Source organism: Amblyomma americanum, chromosome 10, assembly GCF_052857255.1.
Source record: "Amblyomma americanum isolate KBUSLIRL-KWMA chromosome 10, ASM5285725v1, whole genome shotgun sequence".
Lineage (NCBI taxonomy): Eukaryota > Metazoa > Arthropoda > Arachnida > Ixodida > Ixodidae > Amblyomma > Amblyomma americanum.
In genome coordinates, this window is record NC_135506.1 from 63,067,761 (window position 1) to 63,095,155 (window position 27,395).

At 47.2% G+C, this 27,395-nt stretch overlaps 1 protein-coding gene across 1 annotated transcript in view; it reads right to left on the minus strand.

Moving 5' to 3' along the window:
- LOC144108353 (uncharacterized) overlaps nucleotides 1-27,395 on the minus strand; it is a 53,287-nt gene that overhangs the window by 7,837 nt on the left and 18,055 nt on the right. Inside the window, exons 3-8 of the mRNA XM_077641608.1 lie at nucleotides 26,416-26,548; nucleotides 17,722-17,889; nucleotides 10,699-10,851; nucleotides 6,689-6,950; nucleotides 4,245-4,405; nucleotides 3,130-3,221 (exon numbers count right to left, since the gene is read on the minus strand). Coding sequence (XP_077497734.1) covers nucleotides 3,130-3,221; nucleotides 4,245-4,405; nucleotides 6,689-6,950; nucleotides 10,699-10,851; nucleotides 17,722-17,889; nucleotides 26,416-26,548 — 969 coding nt within the window. The remainder of the gene's footprint in view (nucleotides 1-3,129; nucleotides 3,222-4,244; nucleotides 4,406-6,688; nucleotides 6,951-10,698; nucleotides 10,852-17,721; nucleotides 17,890-26,415; nucleotides 26,549-27,395) is intronic.

Consider the following 27,395-nt stretch of genomic DNA (forward strand, 5'->3'; position numbering starts at 1 on the left):
CTGAGGAATAAATAGACGTGCAGGAGTAATTTTATACAGGCTGTAAACATTTGATTGAATTCGTGAACACAGACAATTCGAAAAGAGATTCTCTAGACTGGCATTTTCACGGAGGAGTGCCCAGTCCAGCGTAGTGTAACTTCCAAGAGCCAGGTTTTCTCGGAATGTTTGACGCCGAGGATGACAGCCTAATAGAGATTACTGCGGTAACCCGCATTGGAGAAATGCGAGAGAACTGACGCCTCCCCGGAACTCGTCGCCTCTCTTCAACTTGGCGCCACGCTTTAGCTCCGCCCACACTTCCGGTTTTTCGAATTTGCCGCTATGCTGTAGCTCCGCCTACTTCAGGCCCTTTCAAATTTCGCGCCTCTTTTGCTGTGGCCCCGCCTACTTTTTGGACATTTTTGGCTCTAAGTAATTAACTGTTCATCTGATTTTGAAAATTCTTTTGCGACATCAACCTCACATCGTCCTCTATTGACCGCAACCATTCGCTTGGCGCTATCTCTTCTGAGTTCCTCCCAACTGCTGCAGACATGTTTTGCGGACACAATCCCTGTCGACATAGCCTAGTAATGCTTTCGCATTAAAAAGAACGGAAAATGATCCCTTCCCCGTGGGTTATCCAGAAAGTCTAATTTAAAATCAGTATGTGGTGAAGTAAATGATAACACTAAACAGCTCATTTTTCCAGAGCTTGGGGAACAGTACGCATGCTTTCCTCAATTTAGTAGGCAGACATTATTGCACAGAATAAAATCTGAAACACGACCTTTAGTGTCAGCTTGTTCACTTTCCTAGAAAGAGGAGTGGGCATTAAGATTCCTGACTAACAGAAATGGCTCTGGTAGTTGTTATAAAAGTATTTCTAAATCGTGAAGTGTAACTCTTCGTTGTGGCTCGAGATATATGAAACATATTGTGATGGCTTTAAAATGAACAACTGTGACAGCAACAGCTGCATATCTTGTTTTCAACTTGATTTCACGGTTTGCAACACTTGGCTGGACGATAATCTCAACACCTCTAGAGAGCCTAGTCGCTTTCTCTCGGTAACACCAAAGATGTTTTCCTTTTTAAATGTTTGTATTTTTAGAGCCTAGGTTAGTTTCCTGTACGCATAAAGCCACAGGGGAAATGAGTTTAAAAGATCTGTCACATCGCTGTAGTTTTTAAAAGTCCTCGACAGTTCGAACTAATTGGGAACGCCATGATGAATATGTTTTAGGAGTGCTATTGAACCTAAGTTCCTGGTATTGGAGGTCATTTTACTGGGGCTCCTCCTGTTTCTTTTCCGCTGAAAAGAGCTGTGCTGCCGCTGCAGCGGTGGCAGAATTCTGCGTTGCGTCCACTTTAATTGGTTTTTTGGGGGAAAATAAATGGCGCAGTTTCTGTCTCATATATCGGCGGACAACTGAACCGCGCCGTAAGGGAAGAGATAAAGGAGGGAGTAAAAGAAGAAAGGAAGAAATAGGTGCCATAGTGGAGGGCTCTGGAATAATTTCGACCTCCTGGGGATCTTTAACGTGCACGGACGTCGCACAGCGCACGGGGCGCCTTAGCGTTTTGCCTCACTAAAGGCTCTGGACGGTCGCGGAGAACCCGCGTGTCCGCGGTTTAGAGGCCCTCTCCCGACGGGGCGGGGGTGGGGGGGAAGGGGAGCCTTGCAGACGGCCGGTTGAAATGCCGGTGGGCTCGTTTCCTGATGTAGCAGGCCAGCCTTTGCTGCGTCTGCAGGGGACCGGGGATGGCCCTGCCAGAGGCTTTGCCTGGGAAGTGGCCAGAGCCGGGTGTGGTGTTCCGGCTCTGCACACCACGTCCGCGAAGTTTGCCTTTGCCGTGAATGCAAATAGATTTGTGAGTGCCAATCTTTTCCTGGCTTCTATGGAAGACATGTTTAATTTCGTTTTCAATGTTATGATTTCTTTTTTGTTTTTTATCTTGGACAAGACCTGGAGTATGCAGGGTGGTCTCCTTTTCAGTTGGCACACAGCAACGCCACTGCATCGCAGTTGTAAGTTGAGTGCTCTTTCGAGGCACATTTCGCGCAGGTTTTGTGACCGCGATAGCGATACCATGGCCGTATCTTCGACAGTAGAAGCATATGCGGGGGTTGGTTATATATGCACGGACTTGAATTTTCAGGTATCCTACGTCTACTGTTTCGGGTAATGCGCTTGCACAGAATGTGAGGATCACGTGCTTTGTAGGAATTTGTGGCGTTATTTCTGATTGTGATTCTTTGAACATATACCACATTTTGGCCAACAGCACCGGTAATCCAACAATTCCTCTTCCGTGGTGTGGAAGAAGTCAGAGTTGGAAGTTACGCCACGGACGGTATGCAGCGATCTATGTGCAGTGATAGCGACAGGTACATCCTGAATATACTGAATATTCTGAGCTTTTGCTTGCCGAGCTTTATTATCAAGTTCGAGCAGCAGGTTTCCATCGGCAGTATTGCTTTCGTTGTAGCTTAATATTAAGTAATCTGTCAGATATTTTTGTACTTGGGGAAAGGACAAATTCGGGCGGGTTTTTTTTCAACTTCAGAATTTATTATATGTTATTTAGCAAAAGTTTTTTTTTGTTCTTTGCAAGAAATATGCAGTGCCTTCGATCCGCCTCCTTTTGTCGAAGCGAACAGTTTTGAGGAATAGGAAGCCATAAAATAGGTATGTTCGGCAACGGTGCCAAACTCCCACCATGAAGCCCAACTAGGGGACGGGACAGGGACTTAGAAGGAAGCACTGGTCACGCCAGCTGTATACTGTAGCTATAACCGATTAGGAGGAAACCCAGGGTGGTTAGCCACACAAGGTTAACTGTCGTCGCCATGAAAAAAGGAAAATCAAGAAGGGAGGAGTAGACAGGAGAGCTGTGAGAAAGGAATAGGAAAGTGAAAGATAGAGAGATGACAGGAAAAGGCCACTGCCGATTTCTCCCGGTCGGGTCAGGCCGGAGGTGCCGTCTACAGGAAGCTGGGGCCAAAGTGATGTGTTGCCTCCACCGAAGGGCCTCAAAGGTCCAAACGCTCGGCATCGGCTCAACCACCAGGATCCCCCTATCCCCAAACACTGCTGAGCCATGCACGGCTAAGTGCGGGTGCTCGGGTCCGTGGTGACGCACTGCTCAGGATCATCCCCTGCGGGTATGTCCCTGCCGATGCTCAGGAACCCGTGGTGTCGCAACTCACCAACATCTGCATGCAGCAGATGTTCCTGCGGGGTGTAGCCAATTATTATTGAGGTTTTGAAAGACACGATAAAAATCGCAGTTAGCTCCCAGTATTAGTGTTTTCTCTACGCCAAAAACTAAAACTTACTCACGGAATGCGTAAGCCATGACAGTCAAGAAAGCGCAAGTAATTTTCTTCTTTTTGCATCTAAACCTTAAAGCCGTGGTCCGGCTGTTTTAGGACGGACGCATGTATGGTTGCTCACAGTAAAGAAACAATTAGTGTGAGTGTCTCAAGTGCCCTCTGTTATCTGTCTTTTCTTGCGGAACAGATGCTTGACAAATTTTACAGTTCTAGAACTAACCTGCCAAATATCGCAAAGGCTGTTGTATGGGTATAAAGGACAGCAAGATAAAAGGAGAGCTATATGGCTTGACCTCTGCCAGGTTTGCAGTGGTTACTGATGTTGGGAATGTGATTGCTGTGCGTCTGATCTGCCACGAAAGGGAAGCTGTCCATACGGATTTGTAATGCATTGCTCTACTGCGGATAAAAGCTTCAAGACTAACAATACGTTATTTTACTGCCTATTCTTTTCCTCCTGATCGTCCATTCGTTTATGCCTGTAGATAGCGAAGTTCAGTACTGCCGAACTTTCAAGGTAACTTTTACTGCCACTGACAACGGCATCGCGCCTATATTGCCCTAGTGTAATTGCGCTCGTATACTGAAGAGACCGCCACATATCAGCACTTTGCTAAATGGTTAACAAAATCGTAAGCAAAATCGTAATTCCCGCAAGAAAAATGTTTGTCTCGTCAGCGATAGCTATCACGGCTACAAGCCTTCACTGCAATAACACGCAGCAACAGCTTCTCAAATGAATAATAACCGGTTTTTCTTCCAGTCACCGCACTTCTGTCACGTTTAATAAAAAAATACTAATTAGTTTTAAGTTTTAGGTATTTAAGAAGCTAGACGGCTCCTAAATCTCTCAGCTTGTTGAGAACAAGATAGAAATGTTTGCTATGTAAGTGTTAAGCATTCAAAAAACAATTCTCCTCACCTCGAGCGCTTTGACCAGGATGCGTATGGCGGAGACGGGAAGCCCGCTATCCTTCACTTCTAGGACACGTAGCCGAGAGTCGTTGCGCAGTTTGCGGGCAGCAGTTACTGCGAACACGTCGCCTAAGAAGCACCTCTTAATTGTGAGCTGCAAGAGGACGCCTGAGCGGGGAGAGACGTGCGAACATAACAGGACATGTGAAAATATGGTTTCTGGTTATTGCGTTCTGCCTAAAACGTGTATCTTAAGAAACGAATCTGGTACCACAACCACAAAGGTTCCTCGCGACTTAAGTTGTTCGAACGATTTCGCCGCAAAACTCGTGCCGCGCCACAAAAAGCGCTATCTCAGACATCAGCCTCAAGAGTTTACGCAGTGGCAATAATTTTTCTCACGTCGAGCAATGCTCAATCAGGAAATTTGCATGAAATTGCCGGTGCCAAGAAAGCACAGGGCTACTACGATGTCCCCATAAAAGGCCATCAAGCTTAATGTTGAATATAAGGCCCACATAAGACACAAAACGGGTTCTCTTGAGGATGCGGAACATGTGGTCATATGTGGAGCCAGGTTAAAATGACCACGAATGCACGCATTGTGTCTGCAGGTCTATCTGTTCTAGTCATCCACCGTAGGAAACATGTTTATGCCCATTTAAGGCAGGAATGTAGGCTAGTTCGTTGTACATTTAATAGGAATAACGCGCCACAGAAAGAGAAACAACTGAAACACCGGATACAGGACAAGCGCGCACTAACAACTAAGATTGATTCTAGTACGAACGCGCATAAATACATTTCATGTATATGCTCAAAACAATCACTTCATTGCCACGGGAGTGCCGCACGCACTTTTGCTTCCTGATTAATTCTAATGCCTTAGATGATAACACCGAGGGTGTGCTAACGCACTCGTCTTCAACCGGCCTCCCACATCTCAAAGGCTTCTTTTATTTGCTTTTCTTTCTTGCCCTTTGCCCGAGCTAAAATTGTGGTTCGTTCAAAGCTAGGTGAACACTTGGGATTCGAGCAATGGGTGGAAAGGTTTCCAGGATTAGTTATTTTTTCTCGGCCATTGCTATTCTCTTTTAATGTGATGTTTAGACGCCTGCCTGAATGGCCTATGTAACTCATGCCGCATGACAAGGCAGTGTTATAGATTTTACCTGTAACACATTCTACAAACATTTCTTGATGTGCGATCCGACATGTGTTAACAACTGGCTTCCCAACTTTATTCATTTCATGACAAAGACGCACTAATTTCCGGGGTGCGGTAAACAACACCAGGGGAACATCATATCTGTTTTTAAGGCGTGCGAAACATTGTGTACATATGGAACGACGAGCACTCCAGTAGCCTGCCCTGCATACTTTTTGCGGTCTTTTGTTATCCTGTAACTTCTGCAGGTTCTTTTCAGCCACAGATGTTATAAGCGTGTCAGGGTACCCGCTCATCCTTAACTTGTCAACTTGTCTATTGATGCTACGCTGTACCTGATGAGAACATGATTTATTAACACACTGCGCCAAACTGCTACTTGCTAAACTCCTCTCCGCCAACTTAGAGTGCGCCGATTGATAACTTAAGAAGCTTTTTCCTGTTTTCGTCAGGTACGTCCAACGCGTCTTCTTCCCACCTTCTTTTATCTATATGTCCAAGATTACATTCACATATTACATATTACATTCACAGAGCCCGGCGAAAACTTCTAGGAAAACGTCTGATATACTGCTTACTGACAATGCGTTCGCATTCGCACAAAGGAAACAAAGCAGGAAATCATCAACAAAACAAAATGCCTCCAGTAATTCAAACCGCGCCAGCATTGATTTCAAGACCTAATTTCCCTTCGCCGTGTATATATCTGAAGTGACCGGCGCAATTCACGACCCAACACTAATACCACTTTTTTGCACGTACAATTTCTTTTCCAAATCGATAACTAAAGAACTAAGGTATTTTTCCTGCAATCGTAGGAAACCTGAGGCGGCATTTTGTTTTGTTTTGATTGCTTTGAACTTGTGCATAAAATGTATTTATGTGCCCTTGTACCAGAATAAATCTTTGTCGTTAGTGCGCGCTTGTCCTGTGTCCATCGTTTCCGCTGTATTTCCTTGTGTAGCGCGTTATTACCATGAAAAGCTTACGCCCATAATTGTCAACTTTCCGCTGTGCAGGCCTAGTCTACCACTGGCGCCCACGAGCCTCAACTTCTAGTCGCTACAGCTCTTTTTCATGAGGATCACAGTTTGGACCTATCGCATTCCTAATAAAGAGGTTGTTTAAGCACTGAACTAACGCCCTATTAAAGGCTGTAGAGATGAAGCCGGTACAGCGCCGAACACCTAATCTGCTTGTGCCCTCTCAGTTGCGTTCCTTGCTTCTTTCGGACTACGAAAAATTTTAATCAAACCATTTTAGGGTCGAAACGGAGTTCTTGCCTCCAATGAGTTTTCCGTAGGCCGCCTGCAGGCCCGGTTTGCGCTTGGAGTCGAAGAATGAGAGTTTTTCCAGACTGCTTGTCCTTGTCCGTGGTGACTTCTCCATGGCGTACGAAGGCGGGTGCCGTGTCAAGCCGGCGGCCATGACCTCGATGTCCTCGGCAAGGATGGTGAACTTGTGCACGGCGAGGGACTTTAGACTGCAGCTCTGCACTGCCGCACGAAGGACGGCTGAGGGGGTGTACTTCTCTTTGCCTCTGATCTGCCACCGTAACAAAAACAAAACAATGCATAAAGTTCGGTCGGAAGTTATAGGAACATATTTATTGTTTATGGTTTACGGGTGTTTATCGTCCAAAGCGACTCAGGCTATGAGGGACGCCGTAGTGAAAAGCTCCGGAAATCTCGACCACCCGAGGTTCTTCACCATGCACTGACATCGCACAGTGCACGGGCCTCTACAATTTCGCCGCCATCGGAATTCGACCGCCGCGGCCGGGATCGAACCCGCGTGTTTCGGGTCAGCAGCCGAGCGCCATTACCACCGAGGCGGTCCATATTTATTGTGTTCGAGAAGTTAGAGATAACGCTGAGAGGCGTGTCCTGCTCGTTCCCTTCGAAAGGGCACTGTTACATGGTTTTCTGTGGAACATCGTTTTCTCGCGAGGCAATCTCACATTTTGATGGCAGGTCCACCGGCTCCTAAAATGCCTTCGGCACAATGAACTGGGCTACAAGTGGTGAAGACGGCCACCTGGGATTTTTTTGCAGATTTCTACAAGTCATCACTGATGAAAAGACCGCGCTATCAGTTAGATATCCGCACAATCCGACGAGTACAAAAAAAAAACAATGCATACACTAGCGCACATTTGTGCATTGCCTTTTTTGACCTCGTGGGCTTGCTGTGAAGGCTAACTTCGAATCCACTGCAACTCATGTAGTACAACACCTCTGTGCACGACTGTGCTACAGATCACCTACTTGATTTACTAAGTGCCACTACAGTGAAGATATTACCGGCAGCGGTACGGAATGTGAGTTTTACCTGTAGTTTACAGCAACCTCGTCAAATCTGCGAGATTAACAGAGAATAGCTGCAGCAATGGCGAGGTCATTGACCTTGTTGACGCTTAGTTTTCTTTCCTGCACTAGTGTGTGGAGACCGACATAGTCGGACAAAAAGAGAAACCTGGCAAGGACATAATCCGCACAACGAAGCTCCAAGAGCCGCTCCACCGGTTATAACAAAAGCGAAATTCCTTGACCACGCCGCGCGTCTTTAGCAGAGACTGCAACCCTATCCGTCGCGGGCTCTACTCACACACCAACAAATCACCACCTATTACAAGCACAGCCACTTCATCCTCACACGATCTCAACGCACACAAGATTCCAAGTTGAGTGGGATTTGGCGACAACTGCAGACAAACAGTTATATCCTTCCCTACCTCTGTTATCGCGACCACTTTACGTTGACTTCCTGCGCACACACACTCACAGATCCATATGTGCAGTGGCCAAGGCCACCCTCAAACATAACCTGCGGGAACTCCTCCAACTGATGGCACTGTTCCCATACGCAGCCCATCCCCTCATCATGGGAGGCCGCTCTGCGGCTTTCTCAACCAACTGGCCAAACATTGTTAGTGGACAGAACTCTTCGTGAAGCCCAGGCCCGTGGATTCCTGGACAAATAGGAATTTACCCTTGAGGACCTCTACTTTTCTTTCAAATAAATGTTACCACCACCACCACCACGGCAAACTGACCACGATGGCTGTAGCACATTCTTTGGCGGAAAAATCTTCAAGCGCCGACCAATCGTTAAAAAAGATGACGTTTCGGCCCCGGCTTACGGGGGCCTTGTTCACAATCTATTCACAATCTGTTCACGATTGTAAACAAGGCCCCCGTAAGCCGGGGCCGAAACGTCATCTTTTTTAACGATTGGTCGGCGCTTGAAGATTTTCCGCCATGAACATACTCGACCAGACGGGTTTCCGTCGAACCCTGGATTTCTTCAGCACATTCTTTGCAAGGCCTTCCACTCCTCCATTAGCCTGAATTACGCAGTTTAGAATGGCTCGTCCTCGAAAATGATTATTTCACAGGTAGCATGAACCTTGTTATTCAGACCACCAGAAAAACATACTCGGAAGAAAGGACTTCAATGTATCTGGGTTCATTTACGGCATTTTACGACGGCAACGCGATTGTACAATAGACAGCTGCACATTCATAATCATTGTGAAACAGGTATCGTGGAAACTTAAGAATTATTTGACGCCTGCAAAGAAACAATGGCATGCAATTAATGGTGAGGTACCGGAAATATACACAAAGGTGTATCCATCTAGATGGGGTAGTAACAGCAACGTCTGAACACGAAGAAGTGATTAGGAACGGCATGGTCTACTTTTGGCATCTAGCTCCAACCTCTGTATTGCAGGCTAGAGGTATCCCGAAAAAATAAAGTACATAGTAGCCATATAATGACGGTTTTCGCCTTTCTATGCTGGAAGAACTTGTAGGCTAATGAGAAAACCATGATACGAAAAGGGGCAAGCCTAGAGTGGAAAGGGAACTTGCAGGGGCAACGAAAAGTAAAAGAAACGAGACTGACGTAGATTAGGTAGGAGACGCTGCTGAAATATAGGGTCATTGCACAGAGGACAGTAACCGGTGGTCTGTTAATTTAACCGAGTAAGCAGCACAGAAAACGAATCGCAGCCCCCGACCAAGCACTCACGTTTTGGTGTGACATTTGAAAGTCTGCTGGTATATAGGTTCATCTCGCATAATCATCATCATCTTCAGCCTGACTACGCCCACTGCAGGGCAAAGGCCTCTCCGATGTCTCTCCAATTAATCCTGTCCTTTGCCAGCTGCGCCCACCCTATGCCTGCAAACTTCTTAGGGCACAGGGTCGGCGCCCTAATTTTGCTAACGAATGATGATGATGGTGGTGGTGATGAAGATGATGCAAGGTTTCTTTTGGGGAAGGTTATCTAAGGCGAAAGAGCGCCAGGCACAAGGTTTTTTCGTCGGCTTAGGCTAAAATATGGCACACGTTAAAATCAACACCGGGTGTATACGGCCAACAAGTATTCAGCATGTGCATGATTATAGTGTATCAAGAGGGTATATAAGTCAGGTGAAATGGCTTAAAGTGGTGTATAGCGCATAAAGATTGTGGTAAGAATTGTTATAATAAAAGAAGCCGAGTAGCCTCAACCACAGCCCTTGCTTGAGCACGAACGTTGAGGCCTCTGACAGCAATGGCTAAGCTAAGCCTTCTCCTCAGCAATGAGGAGAGGTTGAGGTTGCTTGGAATCAGATATCTTGCAAAAAAGCCTACAAAGGTTAAAATTTTAAAAACCCTATCCAATGAAAACATGCAATCATCACCGCAAAATAAAGGCGGGCGCATTGGTATTCTAAAAGTGTATATTTCTGGGAGGTGCTGCCGTCTTTTTGATGCCAATCTCGAGCACATGATGTACATGTGGACAACTAAGATGTGCGCTCCACATCTCGCGCATTGTGACGCCGGTGTGCGCGAGAGATGCGAGATAGGACATCAGTTCACTGGCCCCATCCTCAAGATTGTGTCCCGTGTTTCAGCAAAACCGGACGCGTTTGCAGAGCTCCGTACGATAATTTTCTCACCCTCTATTCATTACGCACGCGATTATGAATGCTTTCCAACAATAGCCTGTCACTAGAACGTTGATAATGAATGGCATAACCCATTATGCGTTTGCTTGCATCCACTGTCCACTAGCTATCTTTAATCTGAATGAGTGCAATATAAAACAGGGTAGGAAAGCTAATGAATTACAAATAGTACTGCAATACTGCAGTTCCGGCAGTCTGTCTCACTCAGGATCGGAACATATCGAACGCCTCTCCTGCGTGCCAACGGCGTAGAAACTTGGTGCATATATCGACTGTTTTTGCGTGCTCAATGAAATATACATATAATCCCTATTTAAAACATCTCTTACCTCGAGGCACTCAAGTGCGACGTGATTTTTCAGGACACGAGCAAGTGCTTGGCCCCCTTGCGCCAATACAAAGTGCTCGTGAAACTTGAGGCTTGTGACAGTCGTGTTTCGAGCCAGGTGGTCCAGGAAAAGAGTAGCGTGTTTACATTCAGCCTGCGCAAGCAATAAATGGCAGTGAGCAGGTCAAAAGGCCCTTATATACGTATGCAGTGGACATACAAGAAGCCCAGAAAACTTTTCGCCATTAAGCACATCGCAAAGCTACATATTACCTCGGCTCACAGGACCGCGAATGGTCCGCGGCCTGAACAGTTTTAGCCCCCGCAATTGTCTCTTGAAAAAGCTCGAAAATTTTTCCATTTTATTTCGTCATATTTTATCTCACCTTGTTCTTATTCAGAGCATATACTGCTTGATTAGTTCCTGATTGCTATTAACGCAAGAAATAAACCAAAGCTGCTGTAGAAAAGCATTCTCTTTATGCATGCAAAAGTTATGATAGCTCAAGTTCTGAAATGCGCTGTATTTGTTTGAACAGACGCATCCAAGTCAAACAGCAGACGCCCGAATGTCGTTCTGTAACAACGCAATCGAGTGCACACCGTCAGTTTAAAGCTCCGCGCAGACGTTTTGAGCGTTTTTTCGTCCATTCGATCAATCGATCCCTGCCCACTGCGATCCCTGATTGCTGAGTAAACCCGGCCTTCTCTAAATTCCAAAAGCCGGCCTTCCGTGCATAGTGAAAAGTAGCTTGGCACAGCAACCCTTCTTCCCCTTGTTGCGACAGCCATGCACGGCTTAATCCCTTTAGTTGACTACAATACACGACAGAAATGGGGAGAAAATGCGTGCAACATTATTCCGACTCCATAAGGCATCACTTCAGCCGTGATTTTCTCCAAAACAGGCGAGGTCGCCGTGAAGAAACTTTTTCTGCAAAGGAAACGCGGACAAACTTTAAAAGCACAGCTTGAGCATGCCTTCATTTCGAGCCCCGAGGAGCCAAAAACCACAAAATTATTGATGCACCTTCACAACCGATTCAAATTTGCCATTGTGCCTGAGATACGATGGTTTTCTCATCTTCTCATAATATGAGACGATTTTCGCTTCAGAAAGCCCGATCCTCTAATCTGTGTTTCATACTAAAAGTTCTTGCAGCGCAGATAAAGCTGTCCAAATGGGAGCTGTATGCTTGGTGAGCATGAATCAGCTACACGCTTCGCAAAGCCGACGGCTTGCGCTGGCTTACAGACATTTCAGCAAGAACGTGTTTATTGAAGTATATAGAGGGTGTATAGGCTTCTTTAGTTAGAAAAGCGCTATTTCCGCCATAGCATTGTCAGCGGTGTAGTACATCGGAATACAGGAAAGACGTACTAACTAGCAGGCTGGTTAACTAGCATTGAAAAATTAACTTCGTAACTAATACTGCTAAGCTCGTTTATTACTGCAACGCTTGTAGCCTACACCCATTAATATCCACATCGGTTTATAGAATTTTCAAAACGCAATTACCCTCGGCGCTGTGGCCTAACAAAGGCTATTTCGACGAGTTACGTGCACTGGAGAGGTTGCTTTGCTTGCAGACTTCTGGAAAGCGCATTTATTTTGGTGCGCATGAGCAAGACATTTAGTAGAAGCAATTTAGGGGGTGCCACGGCAGCCGTGTAACGCGTTAGGAGGACACTATCACCACTTACCTCCCAGCGCGATTGAGGTGTCCACTGACCCTGGGAACCAATAATGCGCCTTTTCTCAAAAGCAACAGACCATTGCCCGCCGCGGTGCTCAGTGGTTGAGGAACATGGCTACTGATCCCGGAGATCCAAGGTTCGAACCCGGCCGCGTATCAATGGAGGCGAAACGCAAAGGTTGCCGTGAACTGTGCGACGTCAGGGCAGTACGGAGCCCTCCACTAAGGCATCCCTTTCTCTCTTCTTTCACTCCCACCTTCCGCTTTTCCTTTACGGCGCGGTTCGGGTGTCCACCAAAATGTGAGATAATTACTGCGCCATTTCCTTTCATCAAAACTCAATTTTTAAACTGTAATGCGACAGCGTTGAGTGCCGCGTTGTCGAGGAAATCCAGCGCCCCGTGGCGTGAGCGAAAAATGGTTTATGGTTTATGGGGGTTTAACGTCCCAAAGCGACTCAGGCTATGAGGGACGCCGTAGTGAAGGGCTCCGCAAACTTCGACCACCCGGGGTTCTTTAACGTGCACTGACATCGCACTGTACACGGGCCTCTAGAATTTCGCCTCCATCGAAATTCGACCGCCGCGGCCGGGATCGAACCCGCGTCTTCCGGGCCAGCAGCCGAGCGCCAAAACCACTCAGCCACCGCGGCGGCATGTGAGCGAAAAAATCCCGGATTTGTTGAAAAGGTTTGATGTCACACGTGGACCGGCGGAATTCAAAAGTGATGGCAACATTACACACATTTTGATCGCAATATCACAACATGACTCCAACGTCATTAGCACATGTGAGTATTTGAAGTAAATGAATTGCGCTGAAAATAAAATGGAGAAAAGGGGGGCAATTAGTCAGGAATTTAATTTCCTGAGCTAGGGGTTGCAAACCAGATACGCTTCACCTAGCTCAGGCAGGCATGTTTCGTGCAGCTTGGTTAAAGCGGTGCTTATGTATGGGTCGCGTGGTCTTTCACATAATATGAAAACATTATCCATGTCTGCGGGAACCAGAGTAGAGAGAGAGAAAGAAAGAGAAATCCTTTAATGAAAAAACTGAAATTACTTATCGTTTTAAATCGCTGGCATGCTACTCTGCGTGGGGAAGGGCATTTTGGAGATAAAGACGGAAGGAGAGCTGTGCGGGAAAGGTAAAACAATTTAAATAAGAGCCAAGATAAAATAGAGCCATTAAATGCGTACTAAGGTGCATCGGCGAGTAGTTATGTAACATATGAAACGATTAAAAGCATAGTCCGACATACGGCCTAAGAAAGTTCACTGCATAAAGAATGCATGAGGGCAATATGCGAGATGAATAGAGCATGTGCAGGTGTCCAATTTCATTTAGATGTGCAAAAAAAATCATTACATATCTCTGTTGCCTAAGGGACCTAAAATGCTGCGCATATTAAGAGGCACTGACGAGAGCTTCCTCATGAAATGTTCATAGTATGCACGCTCAGGCAAGAGGAGCTGCTGACAGAACCGATTAACGCTAATGTGTCATACCATTGGAGGCGGAGCTTATGTGACCCCTCTCCCCCCACACAATTTTTTTCTAGTTGGCATTTAGGTTAATCATGCCTGTGTCTCTGTTAGGCCTTTCATTTCACTAAATTCCTTTTGGTACAGACCTTTACACCTGGCGAGAAGGATATCGAAACACCTCTGCAGGCTTCTGCAAACCAGTTGCGCTGCCGCTTCCAGCGCAGGGCGAACGCAACAGTGCAGCGAGCAATGTGGCGACGCCTAGGAAGCCCTGAATGGACAGCCCTATACAGTCCATAGAGACTCGTGCCATAGTTGGTACAGCTGCCGCTTACCCCGTTCAGCGTGCCGCTTGCTGCCACTGCGCATGCGCAGGTGGTGGCAACAGAGTAGGCGTGCCCGCAGCTGGCGAGCACCAACTAGCACCAGTTAAGGGACTTTAGCACCAGCGAGCACGTAGAGCCATCTGTCGCTGCCTATGAGTGATTGGCGCTGCGGTAAAGGTCTCTATTACTCCTGCACAACAGTAGTATTGTTACCCTGCACAACAGTAGACAATGGAGCAGCAAACAAGGTTAACAAATTAGAGGAGACACTTAAGCACCGCCTTAAGGGTATGGCAGGTAGCGTAATGTGTTAATTCTCATGTATGCAGAAGGTCATTCTCCACTTCGCACTCTAGATTTCTGGGGGTCATCATACCCCTCCTAGAGGATTGGGACAGCGGCTAAGCGATGCGCCACTGCTTTACGATGGCAGGTGCTCCTAGAGGTGGGTCAAAATTGTGCGGACCAGGTTGTTCATCATTAATTTAACTGCCACCTGCTACGGTGAGCAGTTTACTCAATATCCAGTGGGCAGATTGTGATGAAGCCGCAAGGCCACGTGACCAAGGTGGCCCACATGCCTCATAGGTTGCCCTCTGCGACCACCTGCCGGAGCAAAGGCCGTGATTTTCCCCCACAACGCCGACACCGACAACCCCCACACCCACAACTCCCGCACCCACAACGCCGACGACGGATTTTCTGCGTAACAAAACCCTTAACACTGTCGCGAAACACGAGCAATGGTCTGTGCTGTTGAAGTTTATTACACCAAGGGGAAGGGAAATTGGGCTATCTATTGCTCAGCAGCCATCGTTGGCAAAGCTCAGAGAGCTAAAGAGCGCTGTGCGTTCATTTTTCAGCCACACGCGGACGTGCGCGGGCGCGTGAGGGTGCAGGGCTTATGAGGTGCTCTACGATCAAGAATGCTGCCTGCGACCGAGCGGACGACTCCAGCATTCTGATTGGCGCTCTCGCTACTGCCTCCCGTGCGGCAGCACAGGCATGTGCCGTAAGAAAACACGAGATATCTTGTGGTACGAATACCCACATTGTTTGTGGCTGACTAGAGACATGGGGACATGTTTAGCTGTAAAATTTTTCGTAAAAGGTAAAACCGCCATCGGCTGTGATAGCCATATGGATATCGGCGACAGTTATCACTACGCTGTCCAAGATTTTCGCCCCCCAATGTTTGAAGAGTGTCCCCTATTGAAAGTTACGCTATACCTAACCGCGCAATAGCCATTTCAGAACGACGACGCGATTCGCATTGCGAATTCTCGGAGCCAAGGACACGGGACTAGAACAATTAAGTTAGGTTAGCAGTACATTTGCCATCGTTTGCAATTACACCCAGGAAATCGACGTAGCTAAGATCAGCTACAGGTTAAATCATCAGTTAATTCTAACTAGCGCATTGCAGTCTCTTTATGTGTACTTAATTGCCTTTATGTTTAGCCTTTTCATTAACCAATGCAAACTAGAGTCGTAATCTATAAACGTTGGTTGGCACTGTCATGCAAATAGGCTTTCTTGCTGTCTCCCCATTTGAATGTTATTGCAAAAGACACTTATCCATTCATTGATAGAAGAAGTGTGTCTGAATTATGCATGCATTAAAAATTCCATACTTTAGCACACTGCTGTCGAACACGAATCGAAATGCACGAGAAAATTATGATACTCCCAGTAATTTCGAAAACTAAAGGGGCCAAGACATGCACCACTAAGCTCAAATGGACGCCTTTGTTTCTTTGTTTTTTTTTTCACAAAGGCGTGCCTTTGTTCCTTTGCAGACCCGCCGCTGTGGCTAAGTGGTTAGGGCGCTCGGCTACTGATACGGAGTTACCGGGTTCGAACCCGACCGCGGCTGCTGCTTCTTTGTGGACAAAGGACTTCTCTTACTGGTGTAGAAACCATTGGCACTGAAAGTCTCGGCGACTCATTTCCTGCAGCACTTGCTTCACTGCACAAATTAATTACGTGGGTCCCTCGCTTACAGTGTAACCGTTTTGTTATAATCTCGTATGTCTACCTGCAAAACTAAGTTAATATACAATTACTAGAGTTCAAAGCATGACGAGCAGGTGGAGAACTTAGCACAGGGGCAATGCAGGGAACCTGCCAATATAATGACTGCAGTAAGGAAATTGGTTCAAATTAATTGTGGTCTCAACCTCGGCAGGCACACTGCTCCACCGGCACTGCAGGACTTTCAAAATGAACTCAACGTCAGCATTGCAGAGCCAACCATAGTGCAACACTGCATAACACATTTTGAAAATTGAAAATAAACCTTGTTAACGTGGTTTGGAAATATGCACAAAAAATGGCCCTGTCGCGACCATACGACCAATGTGAAGAGATCACAGACGGACGCTAAACCACTCGTTCCGACAGCAATCACTTCCACTGCATTCACACTTGTCAGTGCACTGTTAAGCTCGCTGTATGCACACGAAATTCACCCTTGGAAGCTGCTTTTCGATGCTGTTCTTGAAGATCCTCGCGCGAACAAGGAACACTTGTAACTATCACAAACGACTCCAATTAGAAACTCCGCGACACCGGCACTGCGTACACCTCATGTACACTTCAGCGTAGGTTTGAAGGCCGCGCAGTCTGCTCAGTGTAGACGGCAACAAAACAACTTAGAGGAAACTGCCGCTAGCTGCTGTTCTACACGGTGAAGCTCGAAGTCACTGGCAACACTCGTAATAGTTACATGCGGCCAATACTTATTTTTCTCCACACAGCTGCACCAGACTAGGCCTGGTTTCTCCTCCGCTTCGCGGGTGGCCATCTAGCACAGAGAAGGCGCAGCCTGGCACGTCACGGGAGAGCAGCCAATAGCTCTGACGCGACCATCCGCTCGCGCGTCAGAAAGTTGAAGTTGACCAACTCGGTGCGCCTGGGCGGATGCGTTCATGCGAGCCATTGTTCGGCCCGTGCGCACGGTATCAAGGACCCGTCCGCATGCGGCTCAAAAAGAATCGCACAGCGGCCCTAAGTGCCTCAGCGGCCGCAGAGCCCCCTTTTTCAAAGTGTTCCTCCACTTCTTCCTTACTGGTAGCCGCGTGAGGCACACTAAACGACGAACATGGTGACACAGACATGATGACGTGCCTCATCTAACGGTTTGTAGTGCTCATGCACGGCTTCATGTTGATCAGAGTGTGCTGATCTTGCGCCAGGTTTCAGTTTGTAGCAATGAATCATCGCCTAGAAGGTTCTGACTTCTATGAGAGCAGGGTTTATGGCGAGCAGTTTCCCTTCATTTATGCACCCACCAGTTTGAGGAATTTTACGGCAGCCATTGTAGTTGAAGTTGCGTCAGCAACTCCATGTCATTTATGAGGCGTCATATTTAAAAGATCCATGGATGTAAACGCCCGAGTAAAACAAAGTCCAATTGGACCGACAAGATGCTTCCTTACCTGAGTTTGCGGACTGCGGAATGCGAGGCCATCGTATCAGTAAAATACAAGTGATTACGACTTGGATTCGTTACCTGCACGTCGTTAAAGACCATGGACTTGAGTGTTGTGGTCGTCACCATGTAGTTGCCCAGCGTCTGCGCCACTTCGTCGTTGAAAAGGAGGCGCGATATGTGCAGAGAGTGTAGTGCCGGGAGGCAGACCACTGAATACGACCACAGTTCGATGCCAAACCACTGTAGCTAATGGAAGCGGAGACAAAAAGCAAGAGAGGAAAAACAATTAAACGAATGGTTCTCGAAAGCGAAATCAAATGAAGAGCGTTAGCTGAATTGTTTTCACCAATGCTTTCGGCAAGTTTGGATACCAACATGTACATCACAAAAAGACGATTCGTTTGGTACCATTCGCATCCCTCTACAGCCACTGGTTCGCCTGCCAGGGCCCTCCGAAGGTCTCTCCTATTAAAATTTTGAGGACCAAAGGTCGTCGGTACGAATCCCTCACACACTCAGCAGACTTCAACTCCACTAAAAACTGTGCGCCCAATTGTGCCAATTCGTTTGTCACCACTCCGAGTTCTCTTCATTGAAGAGGCGGGCAACAATTTTGTCACAAATGGCACCCCGTTAGGCACCAGTCTCGGCACCCGCTCAGACGGGCATTCCGCCATACATGAACCGTCTGAGCGGGTGCCGATGCTGGCGTGTGTGTGTTGGGTGTGTGTTGGGTTTTATGGCACATAGGCAGCTAAGGCCATCATGCGCCAAACTCAAGGTGTAGAATTGGCTTTCTGTAGAATGTTTACGAATATCAAAAAATGCCGATGGCGTAGATGACCTAAAAACATTGTGCTGCCTAGTAAAAGAAGAGAATAAATTTGGAAATCGCTAATGGTAAAAGCCTTAAAGAAGGTCAGGCAGCCTTAGCGGCTATCCTTGGCTAGGCAAGGATCCTGAGGCTCCCAACCAATCAAATAAAAAGCCTCAGCCTACTTCTCAGAAATGAGAAAGTGGCTGAGGTGTATCATGTAATAAAGGGAACCAGCGGTTCAAAAATTACAGTTTTTCGAGGACGCCCACTGCTTTTAAAAAGCTAAAAACGGAGGGTATGTTAACAATGGCATTATCAGCTAAGAGCAATGTTGGGTGAAAAGGAATGTATTCATGATAAAATTGAGTGAAGTACTTTTTTCTTAGATTTTCTAGTTTCACACATGAGAATAGAATGTGGTTAACAGTAAGTTCTTCTCCGCATTCCTCGCAACCAGGTTTATCTTGTTTTGTTAGCAGGAAGTTGTGCGTGAGGTGCGTGTGGCCTATTCGCAGACGGCATAAAACCACTTCTTTAAAACGTTCCTGGTGCACACATGACTTAAATTCACCCAAAACTGGTTTTACAAAGTGCAGTTTATTATTCACTTCGCTGTTCCAACGCGACTGCCATTTTTGTCTTAATTTCTGTTGAACTAATTTCATGCAGTCATTAAAGGGTATATCTACTTTTTTTATTTCCTTGCCCCGAGCTTGAGCGGCACACAAATCTGCTCTCTCATTTCCTTTTATTCCGACGTGGCTCGGGACCCAGCAGAGTTTAATGTTTTGTCCTCGAGCTGTTGCTGTTACAATGTTGTGTATGATGTTCCCAAGTATGGGAGTGGTTGCGTTTCTAGAGTGGAGGGCTGTAAGTACACTTAAAGAGTCTGTGTAAATAATAGTGTTTTTGAGGTTCTCATTTAATATTTTTTTTGTTGCCACACATACTGCGTAACATTCTGCGCTGAAGATGGATGCGCACTGTGGAAGTCGCATTGCTGTCTCCGAATTTCCTCGCACCACTGCGCTTCCTACGTACACATTCGTTTTTGAACCGTCAGTGTAAAAGTCCGTAAAACTACTGTATTTTTTTTCGAGTGCAAGGAATTCCTGTACTATATGTTGTTTTGGAGTTTGTTTTTTTTGGAACTGCGTAAGGGTAAAATCACAGATTGCCGGAAAATTGTGCCATGGAGGCAGTGGAGCTCGTCTTCGAGCAATGGCAGGTAATGTGTCCAGTACTCCGAGGTTTTGACACATCTCTTCAAAACGCAGGAGGAGTGGCCTGATAGCTTGTGGTTTGTTGTTAAAAAGTGTTCTTGATGGGCACTTTGTGACTATAGGGTAACATAGGTGTTTGGGAAGCGAACGGATTTTTAAAACGTACGAGCACGTGAGCATGGTTCTTCGGTCCTCGAGTGACGGTTCGTTGGTTTCTACATAAAGACTGTTAATGGGTGATGTCCTGTAAGCACCAGTGGAGAGACGCAAACCCAAGTTATGCACTGTATCTAGTCGTTTAAGGTATGATGGTCTCGCTGACCCATACACTATACATCCATAATCAAGGGTAGAGCGTACTACAGAGCGGTAAATTTTTAGAAGGCATGTCCTGTCGGCACCCCAATGTTTTCGTGACAGTACTTTGAGTATGTTGAGGGATCGGGAGGCTTTCTTTTTCAGTGCATTTATATGAGGCAGGAAAGTGAGCTTTTTGTCAAAGGTTACGCCTAGGAATTTGTGCTCATTTTTCACCGGTAGCTGTGTTTTGTTCAGGTGTATAAATGGGTCAGCCTGTAAGCCTCGCTTAATAGAGAAAAGAATGGCCACGGTTTTCTGTGTGGAAAACCGGAAACCGTTCTCGTCTGCCCAGGTCACCAGTTTATCCATTGTCAGCTGTATTTGTCTCTCGCATGTTACCAGGTTTGAGGATGTGCAGGCTATTTGCAGATCGTCAACATAGACGGAATACATAATGGCCTTCGGTATTACTTTGGCTATGGAATTTACTTTAATAACAAACAATGTCGTGCTCAAAATACACCCCTGAGGAACCCCGTTCTCTTGAACGAAGCCCCTGGACACGGTTGATCCTAGGCGCACTTGAAATGAGCGGTCGGAAAGGAAGTCCTTCAGGCAGTTCAACATCCTGCCACGGATGCCAAGATCTGCTAAGTCACGAAGGATGCCGAACCTCCAGGTGGTGTCGTATGCTTTCTCGAGGTCAAAAAAGACGGCAAGACAGTGCTGTCTGTGTATAAAAGCCTCTCGGACAGTATTTTCCAGGCGAGTTAAGTGGTCTGTTGTTGAGCATGCTTTCTTAAAACCGCACTGATGGATGTCAATAAGCTCAAGAGATTCAATCAGAAAAGTTAGTCTTTTATTCAGCACACTTTCGAATGATTTGGCAAGGCAGCTGGTAAGGGCTATCGGCCTGTAACTAGTAGGGGATGTTGGTTGTTTTCCGGATTTCAGGAATGGTACAATAACTGCTTTCTTCCAGGATTTCGGCAATCTTCCGAGCACCCACACTTGGTTAAAAAACTTCAAGAGCACCTCCACAGATGGCTGGGAAAGATGTGCTAGCATTTCGTAATGTATATTGTCAGGGCCAGGTGCCGTCTTTTTTCCGGCCGAGAGAACTTCGTTTATTTCTTGGAGTGTTATTAAACCATTGTACGGTTCTTTTGTGCAGCCCGTTGTTGGAAGTCTATGTTTCTCCACTGCATGTTTATGCTTTAAAAATGTTTCTGTGTAGTGTGAAGAACTAGAAATGTTTGAGAAATGTTCTCCCAAGATGTTTGCCTGTTCCTCTATATTTGTCTGTATACCTGGAGCTGTTAAGAAAGGAATTGTGTAAGGAGAAAAGCTTCTGTTAAACTTGTGGACTTGTTCCCACATTTTTTTGGACGTAACTGAACTATTTATGCATGATACGTAGCTTCTCCATGATGTTCTTTCGGCATTTCGGCGGATGTACCGAGCTTTTGCTCTCGTCTTTTTAAAGTTGATGAGGTTATCTTGAGTTGGGTATCTTCGAAAAACTCCCCAAGCTTTATTTTGCTTCTTTTTTGCTTCCCGGCATTCCTGCGTGTACCATACCTTGTTGTTTTGTCGTACTATTCCTGACGATTGCGGAATAGCTTGGCACGCAGCATCAATAATGCAGCTTGTAAAAATTTCGTTCAGTTCGTCAACGTTAAGACTGTTTGAAAATAATTTCTCCAGGCTAGCCTTTTCTCTAAATAGTTGCCAGTCGGCTAGGTGTAGTTTCCAACGGCGTGGTTTACTAGGGATGACTGATGGTGGCGATGAAAAGTTAATCACTACCGGAAGATGATCGCTTCCGTACGGGTTATCGAGAACATCCCACTTAAAATCGGTAAAAACGGAAGAAGAGCTAAAAGATAAATCTATGCAACTCATTTTTCCTGAGGCTGGAGAGCAATATGTGGGTTTGCCTGTATTGAGTAGGCAAACATTATTGCACAGAATAAAATCTTCTAATATACGGCCCCTAGTGTCTGTCTGTTCACTCCCCCAGAAAGGGGAGTGTGCATTAAAATCCCCAACTACCAGATATGGCTCTGGTAGCTGATTAAAAAGTGATTCTAGGTCATGAAGTGTTACTGTGAGGTGTGGCTGAAGGTATACTGAACATATGGTAATTGTTTTAAAGCTAATGACGGTGACTGCAATGGCTTCATAATTCGTCTGCAGCTGGATTTCACGTGTTGCAACACCGCTCTTAACAACGACAGCAACACCTCCAGAGAGCCTATCTGCCTGCTCACGGTCACGGCGAAAGACTTTATAATTCTTAAAAATATTTTTTTGTAAAGGTCCCAAATTGGTCTCCTGAAGGCACAGTGCTACAGGAGACATAGAGCGTAGGAGATCTGTTGCATCGCTGTAGTTATTTAAAATTCCACGGCAGTTCCAGTGGATAAGGAACGCCATGATTATTTTAAGGAGGAGTGTTTTGAGACCTCAGGTCCCTCCTTGTTGAGGGCCTGTTATCGTGGTTTTTTCTTTTTTCCGGTCAAGAGAGCCCCGTCGCCGTTGCGACCGAGGCGAGCTTTGACTTGTATCCATCGCCTCCATGGAGGCGCTGGAGTTCCGCGGGGAACCCGCGGGCAGGGGGGGTGGTAGACTTCTCCCGAACGGGGGAAGCCTTGCGGGCTGCCGACTTGGAGGACGGCCGGCCCGTTGTTGGGGGTGGCATAGCAGCTCTCGCTGCATCTGCCAGGGGCGCGGATGGCCCTGCCTCAGCCTCACTAGGTGTGAACTGGGCAGGTGCCTGAGACCGGTGTGATGCGCCGCGCCCGCGCACCACATCGGCGAAGTTTGTGTGGGGTGTTAAGGAGAAGGTGCCTTGCGACATTGCATAACGCTTTCTTGCCTCTTTAAAAGTGATATTATCTTTTGTCTTTATTGTAATGATTTCCTTTTCTTTTTTCCAGGCAGGACAAGACCTTCAGTAAGCAGCGTGCTCGCCTTCGCAGTTTGCACAGCGTGGCGCGGCGTCGCAGCCGTCTGATTGGTGGTCATTGGAGGCACATTTAGCACAAGTGTTGCGGCCGCGGCAGCTCTGGGAGCCGTGACCGAACTTCTGGCATTTGAAACAGCGTCTAGGGTTGGGGATATAAGGGCGAACGGAGATTTTTGCATAGCCTACCTCGATTGACTCGGGTAGGGTGCATGAGGCAAACGTCAGGACCAGGTGTTTTGTCGGAATCTCTTTGTTGTCTTTGCGGATTGTAATTCTGTGGACGTTGGTAACATTCTGAGGGTTCAGTCCTTCAAGCATCTCTTCCTCTGTTAGGTGCAGGAAATCATTATCTGAGATGACACCACGTACTGTGTTCAATGATCTGTGCGGTGTAACAGAGACAGGAATATCGCCAAAAGTTTCAATGTTTGCAAGCTTTGAAATCTGAGTTATGTCGAGCAGTTCGAGGAGGAGGTCACCACAAGCCAACTTTGTGACTTTGTACTGAGGGCCCAGGGATTCTGTAAGAACTCTTGAAACAAGGAACGGGGATATTTGTCTGGCTGGCTTTTCTGTTTCTTTACTGTGGACGATCTGGTACTTCGGAAAAGTTGTCTTCTTTTTGCTGAAAAACTGTGTTGTGACATCGGTCCGTCCTCTTTTCAGAGGGCGATCATTATTAAGCAGGGAGGAAGCCATAAAAAATTTTGTTCTTCGGCCTTGGTGCCAGCCGCCCACCATGGAGCCCAACTAGGGGACAGGACAGGAACTTGAAAACAAGTCCTGCCCACGCCAGCTGTACACCATTGCTATAACCGAATATGACGAAACCCAGGATAGTTCGCCACACAGGGTTAACCCTAGCCGCCAGGAAAAAGGAAAAAACCAAGGAAGGAGGAGGAGACAGGAGAGTTGTAAGAAAGATGATAGGAAAGTAAAAGATGGAGGGGAGGATAAGGAAAAGACGACTGCCGATTTCCCCCGGTCGGGTCAGGCCGGAGGTGCCGTCTACAGGAAGCTGGGGCCAAAGTGGTGTGTTGCCTCCGCCGAGGGGCCTTAAGGGTCCAAACGCTCGGCATCGGCTCAACCACCAGGATCCCCTTTTCCCCGGACACGGCGATGCCACGCACGGCGAGGCGCGGGTGCTCGGGTCCGTGGTGATGCACAGTTCACCATCATTCCCTTGCGGGGATGTCCCTGCGGATGCTCGGGAACCCGCGGTGTCGCCACTCACCGTCGCGACGCCTGCAAGCTGCAGGCGCCCCCCTGCGGGGTGCCGATGCTGGCGTTAAACGGGGTCCCATAGTGGAATTCCAGCATAGGGGGGTTGGTTGGTTCTGATTTAATAACTGGTGCGGGTCCCATTTGGACCCGAGAGAATAAATTTATTTTTGGAAATATGGCGGAGTGCTTGAAGCACTATGGCACGGGTTGGCCCGGTATTGCGCTGCCTCTGGGTGTCACAAAATTCGGCGCATATTCGAAAAAAGACGGCGCTGCGCGTAAGCAGTCGCACCCCCGCGCGGTAAAATAAAACAAAAAAAACAGCGGGGAAGGACCCCCGGAGAGCGCGTAGACCTTGCGTGGGCTTTTCACTCAGCTCGCCGGCGCAGCGCCAAAGTAAACATAGCCACGCGCGCCGTCGATTTATCTAGAATGTCGGAGAAGTTTCTGCTCGTTGCCGATGACTCCGCGTGCCGAGAATAATAATAATAATAATAATAATAATAATAATAATAATAATAATAATAATAATAATAATAATAATAATTGGTTTTTGGGGGAAAGGAAATGGCGCAGTATCTGTCTCATATATCGTTGGACACCTGAACCGCGCCGTAAGGAAAGGGATAAAGGAGGGAGTGAAAGAAGAAAGGAAGAGGTGCCGTAGTGGAGGGCTGCGGAATAATTTCGACCACCTGGGGATCTTTAACGTGCACTGACATCGCACAGCACACGGGCGCCTTAGCGTTTTTCCTCCATAAAAACGCAGCCGCCGCGTGCCGAGAATGACCTAGATTTTTCTGGACGGTGATTTCCGCGCTCGACCAATGGGGTCGCGCGCCAGGCGCGAGAAGAAGAAGGAGCTTGTGCTGTTGATACTGCTTGTATGTGCGCGCCTGCCTTGGCGCGAAGAACAAACAGACGCGGACAGCGCCTATAAATGAGGGGCTGCAACCGCTGTCTGTTAGCCCGAGCCGCCGTGTAAGCTTCCGAGAAGCGCGCCCGCAAGACTCCCGGGAGAACACCACTCGCCCAGCCCGGACCAGCGAGGCAACGCGCGCGAACCTGCGGGACGGCCCCGTCGAGCTCCTCAGGTGGTCGGACTGTCACAGTGCCCGGTGAACAAATTGTGTTTTGTTTATTTGTCTCTCTCTGTATTTGCGCACTTTAGGTGCAAAGATTCTGTTGACTTGTAATCTCTCTCAAGTGTTACTTTGCACGAATTGCATTGTATTTTTAAATCACTTCGTATCTGCTCGTACGAGTCTTAATAGGGTGGAACTTTGGGCTTGTTGGTGCATCACTTTTGAAAAAGACATACCACATGAAGACAGGACAGTGCAGAGACAACACAGGACGAGCGCTAGCACACACATAAAAGAGCCCTTCATGCGCTATGTCTTTTTCAAAAGTGATGCTCGTATGAGTGATTGTGAAATCCTTTGTATCGTCTCTTCGCTGCTTAAACTTTGTTTTGTTTTGTGAACCTTTGGCTCCGACCCATTCTCTGGCTTGCGACCGGCGAAAGCTGGGCACCAAACGACCAACCCCCTTGTCACTTGGTAGCTGGTCTCCGGCTGAGCTTGCCACGCTGAGTCGAGGGCATCTCCTTTGTGACCGAGCCCGCTACCCCCACACGTTCTAAGGGTGTCTGGGAGCGCACGCAAAAGTGCACGAAGTGGTGACACCGGGATCGGCCCAGGACATATTAGCGAATGCGCGTCATTCCTTATCTTTCCCCCTCCTATCTTTCGACTCTCCTACTTTCAGCACGTGGCAGTGGTTGGGGAAATAGCAGTAGCAGTGGCAGTAGCAGCATAGGGGGTGAACCGGCCGCCGTGCCGGGCCGACGACTGTGGGCGCGGTCACGTGATTGGGGGGTCACATTTTGCTGACCTCAGATTTCCGGCCGCCATCTTGAAATCTCGGATGGACAAGAAACGTTCGAATGTGAGTAGTAAGAGCTAACGCTATTAAAAGATTAGGATCGGTCGTTCTCCAGAGGGATTAACTAGAGTTTTATCATAATTTCATGGGGTACTGCCAGCAGTCAAAAGAGCATACGAAGCGGCCACTGAGGTGCCAAGTGTGGTGCACCTGGCACATCGAAGATATCTGCGCATGCGCTGTTGTATATATATATATATATATATATATATATATATATATATATATATATATATATATATATATATATATATATATATATATATATATATTGGCATATTCCAGCTCACCAGGGTGAGTTCACCGCTCTCTGAAGTGAACTCCAAGTGGCGCACTCCTTCACCGCCGTTCTGCAGGGAATGCCAGAAGATGGCCATGTCCATGTTCGAAAAAGCTACGTTGAGCACGATTATGGTCACACACCTGAAAAAACGGCCAGAAAGACAAATATCAAATTGAATGCTCGCTGTTGAGTTAGTTATTAAGCCAAGTTAACAGCCACCAGTACAAGAAAAAATAGGAAAGAATCAGTAGTTCCCAAATTCGAACCCGTTTCGATGGAGGCAAAATGCAAAAAGCACCCAGGCGCTGTGCGATGTCAGTGCATGTGAAAGATTCCCAGGTGGTCGAAATTATTGCGGAGCCCTCCACTACGGCACCTCTTTCTTCCTTCCTCCTCTCACTCCCTCCTTTACTCCTCCCGTTAAGGCGTGGTTCGGATGTCCGCCGAGATGTGAGACAGATATTGCACCATTTCCTTTAAAAAAAAAACAATTTATTTTGACAGGTTAAAGCATATTATCCCGTCATCGTCTTGTCTTATCCCGGCTCCGAATGATAAAATTTACACCGCTCTTCCTGCACTGATTTCCAACATAATGTAACGTGCTTCCACAGAACCTCGACGGAAGAAGCAGAAGATGAAGGACTGTCCCGCGGAGAAAGAGGAAGAAAAAGAGAGCTGAAGGACGCTGCTAGGCTTCCTGCTTCCATCCTGCTTCGACCGGTCCCCTCTTTGAATAAACCCCCGTGCGTGCAAAGCACGTAACAGGTTGGTGAGAGGTGCCGGGTATCGACCACGGAGCATTCCATCTACCGAAGGAGCCGTAGACTCGCAGGCTTCCCACCACTGCCATCGGACATGCCTGGAGACGACAATGCTGAGCAACCCGGGCTATCCACAGCGAACAACTGGCCACATTATCGAGAGCCCCGCACATTTTTTGGAAAACCTGAAGAGGACGTTGACGAGTGGCTGAAACACTACGAG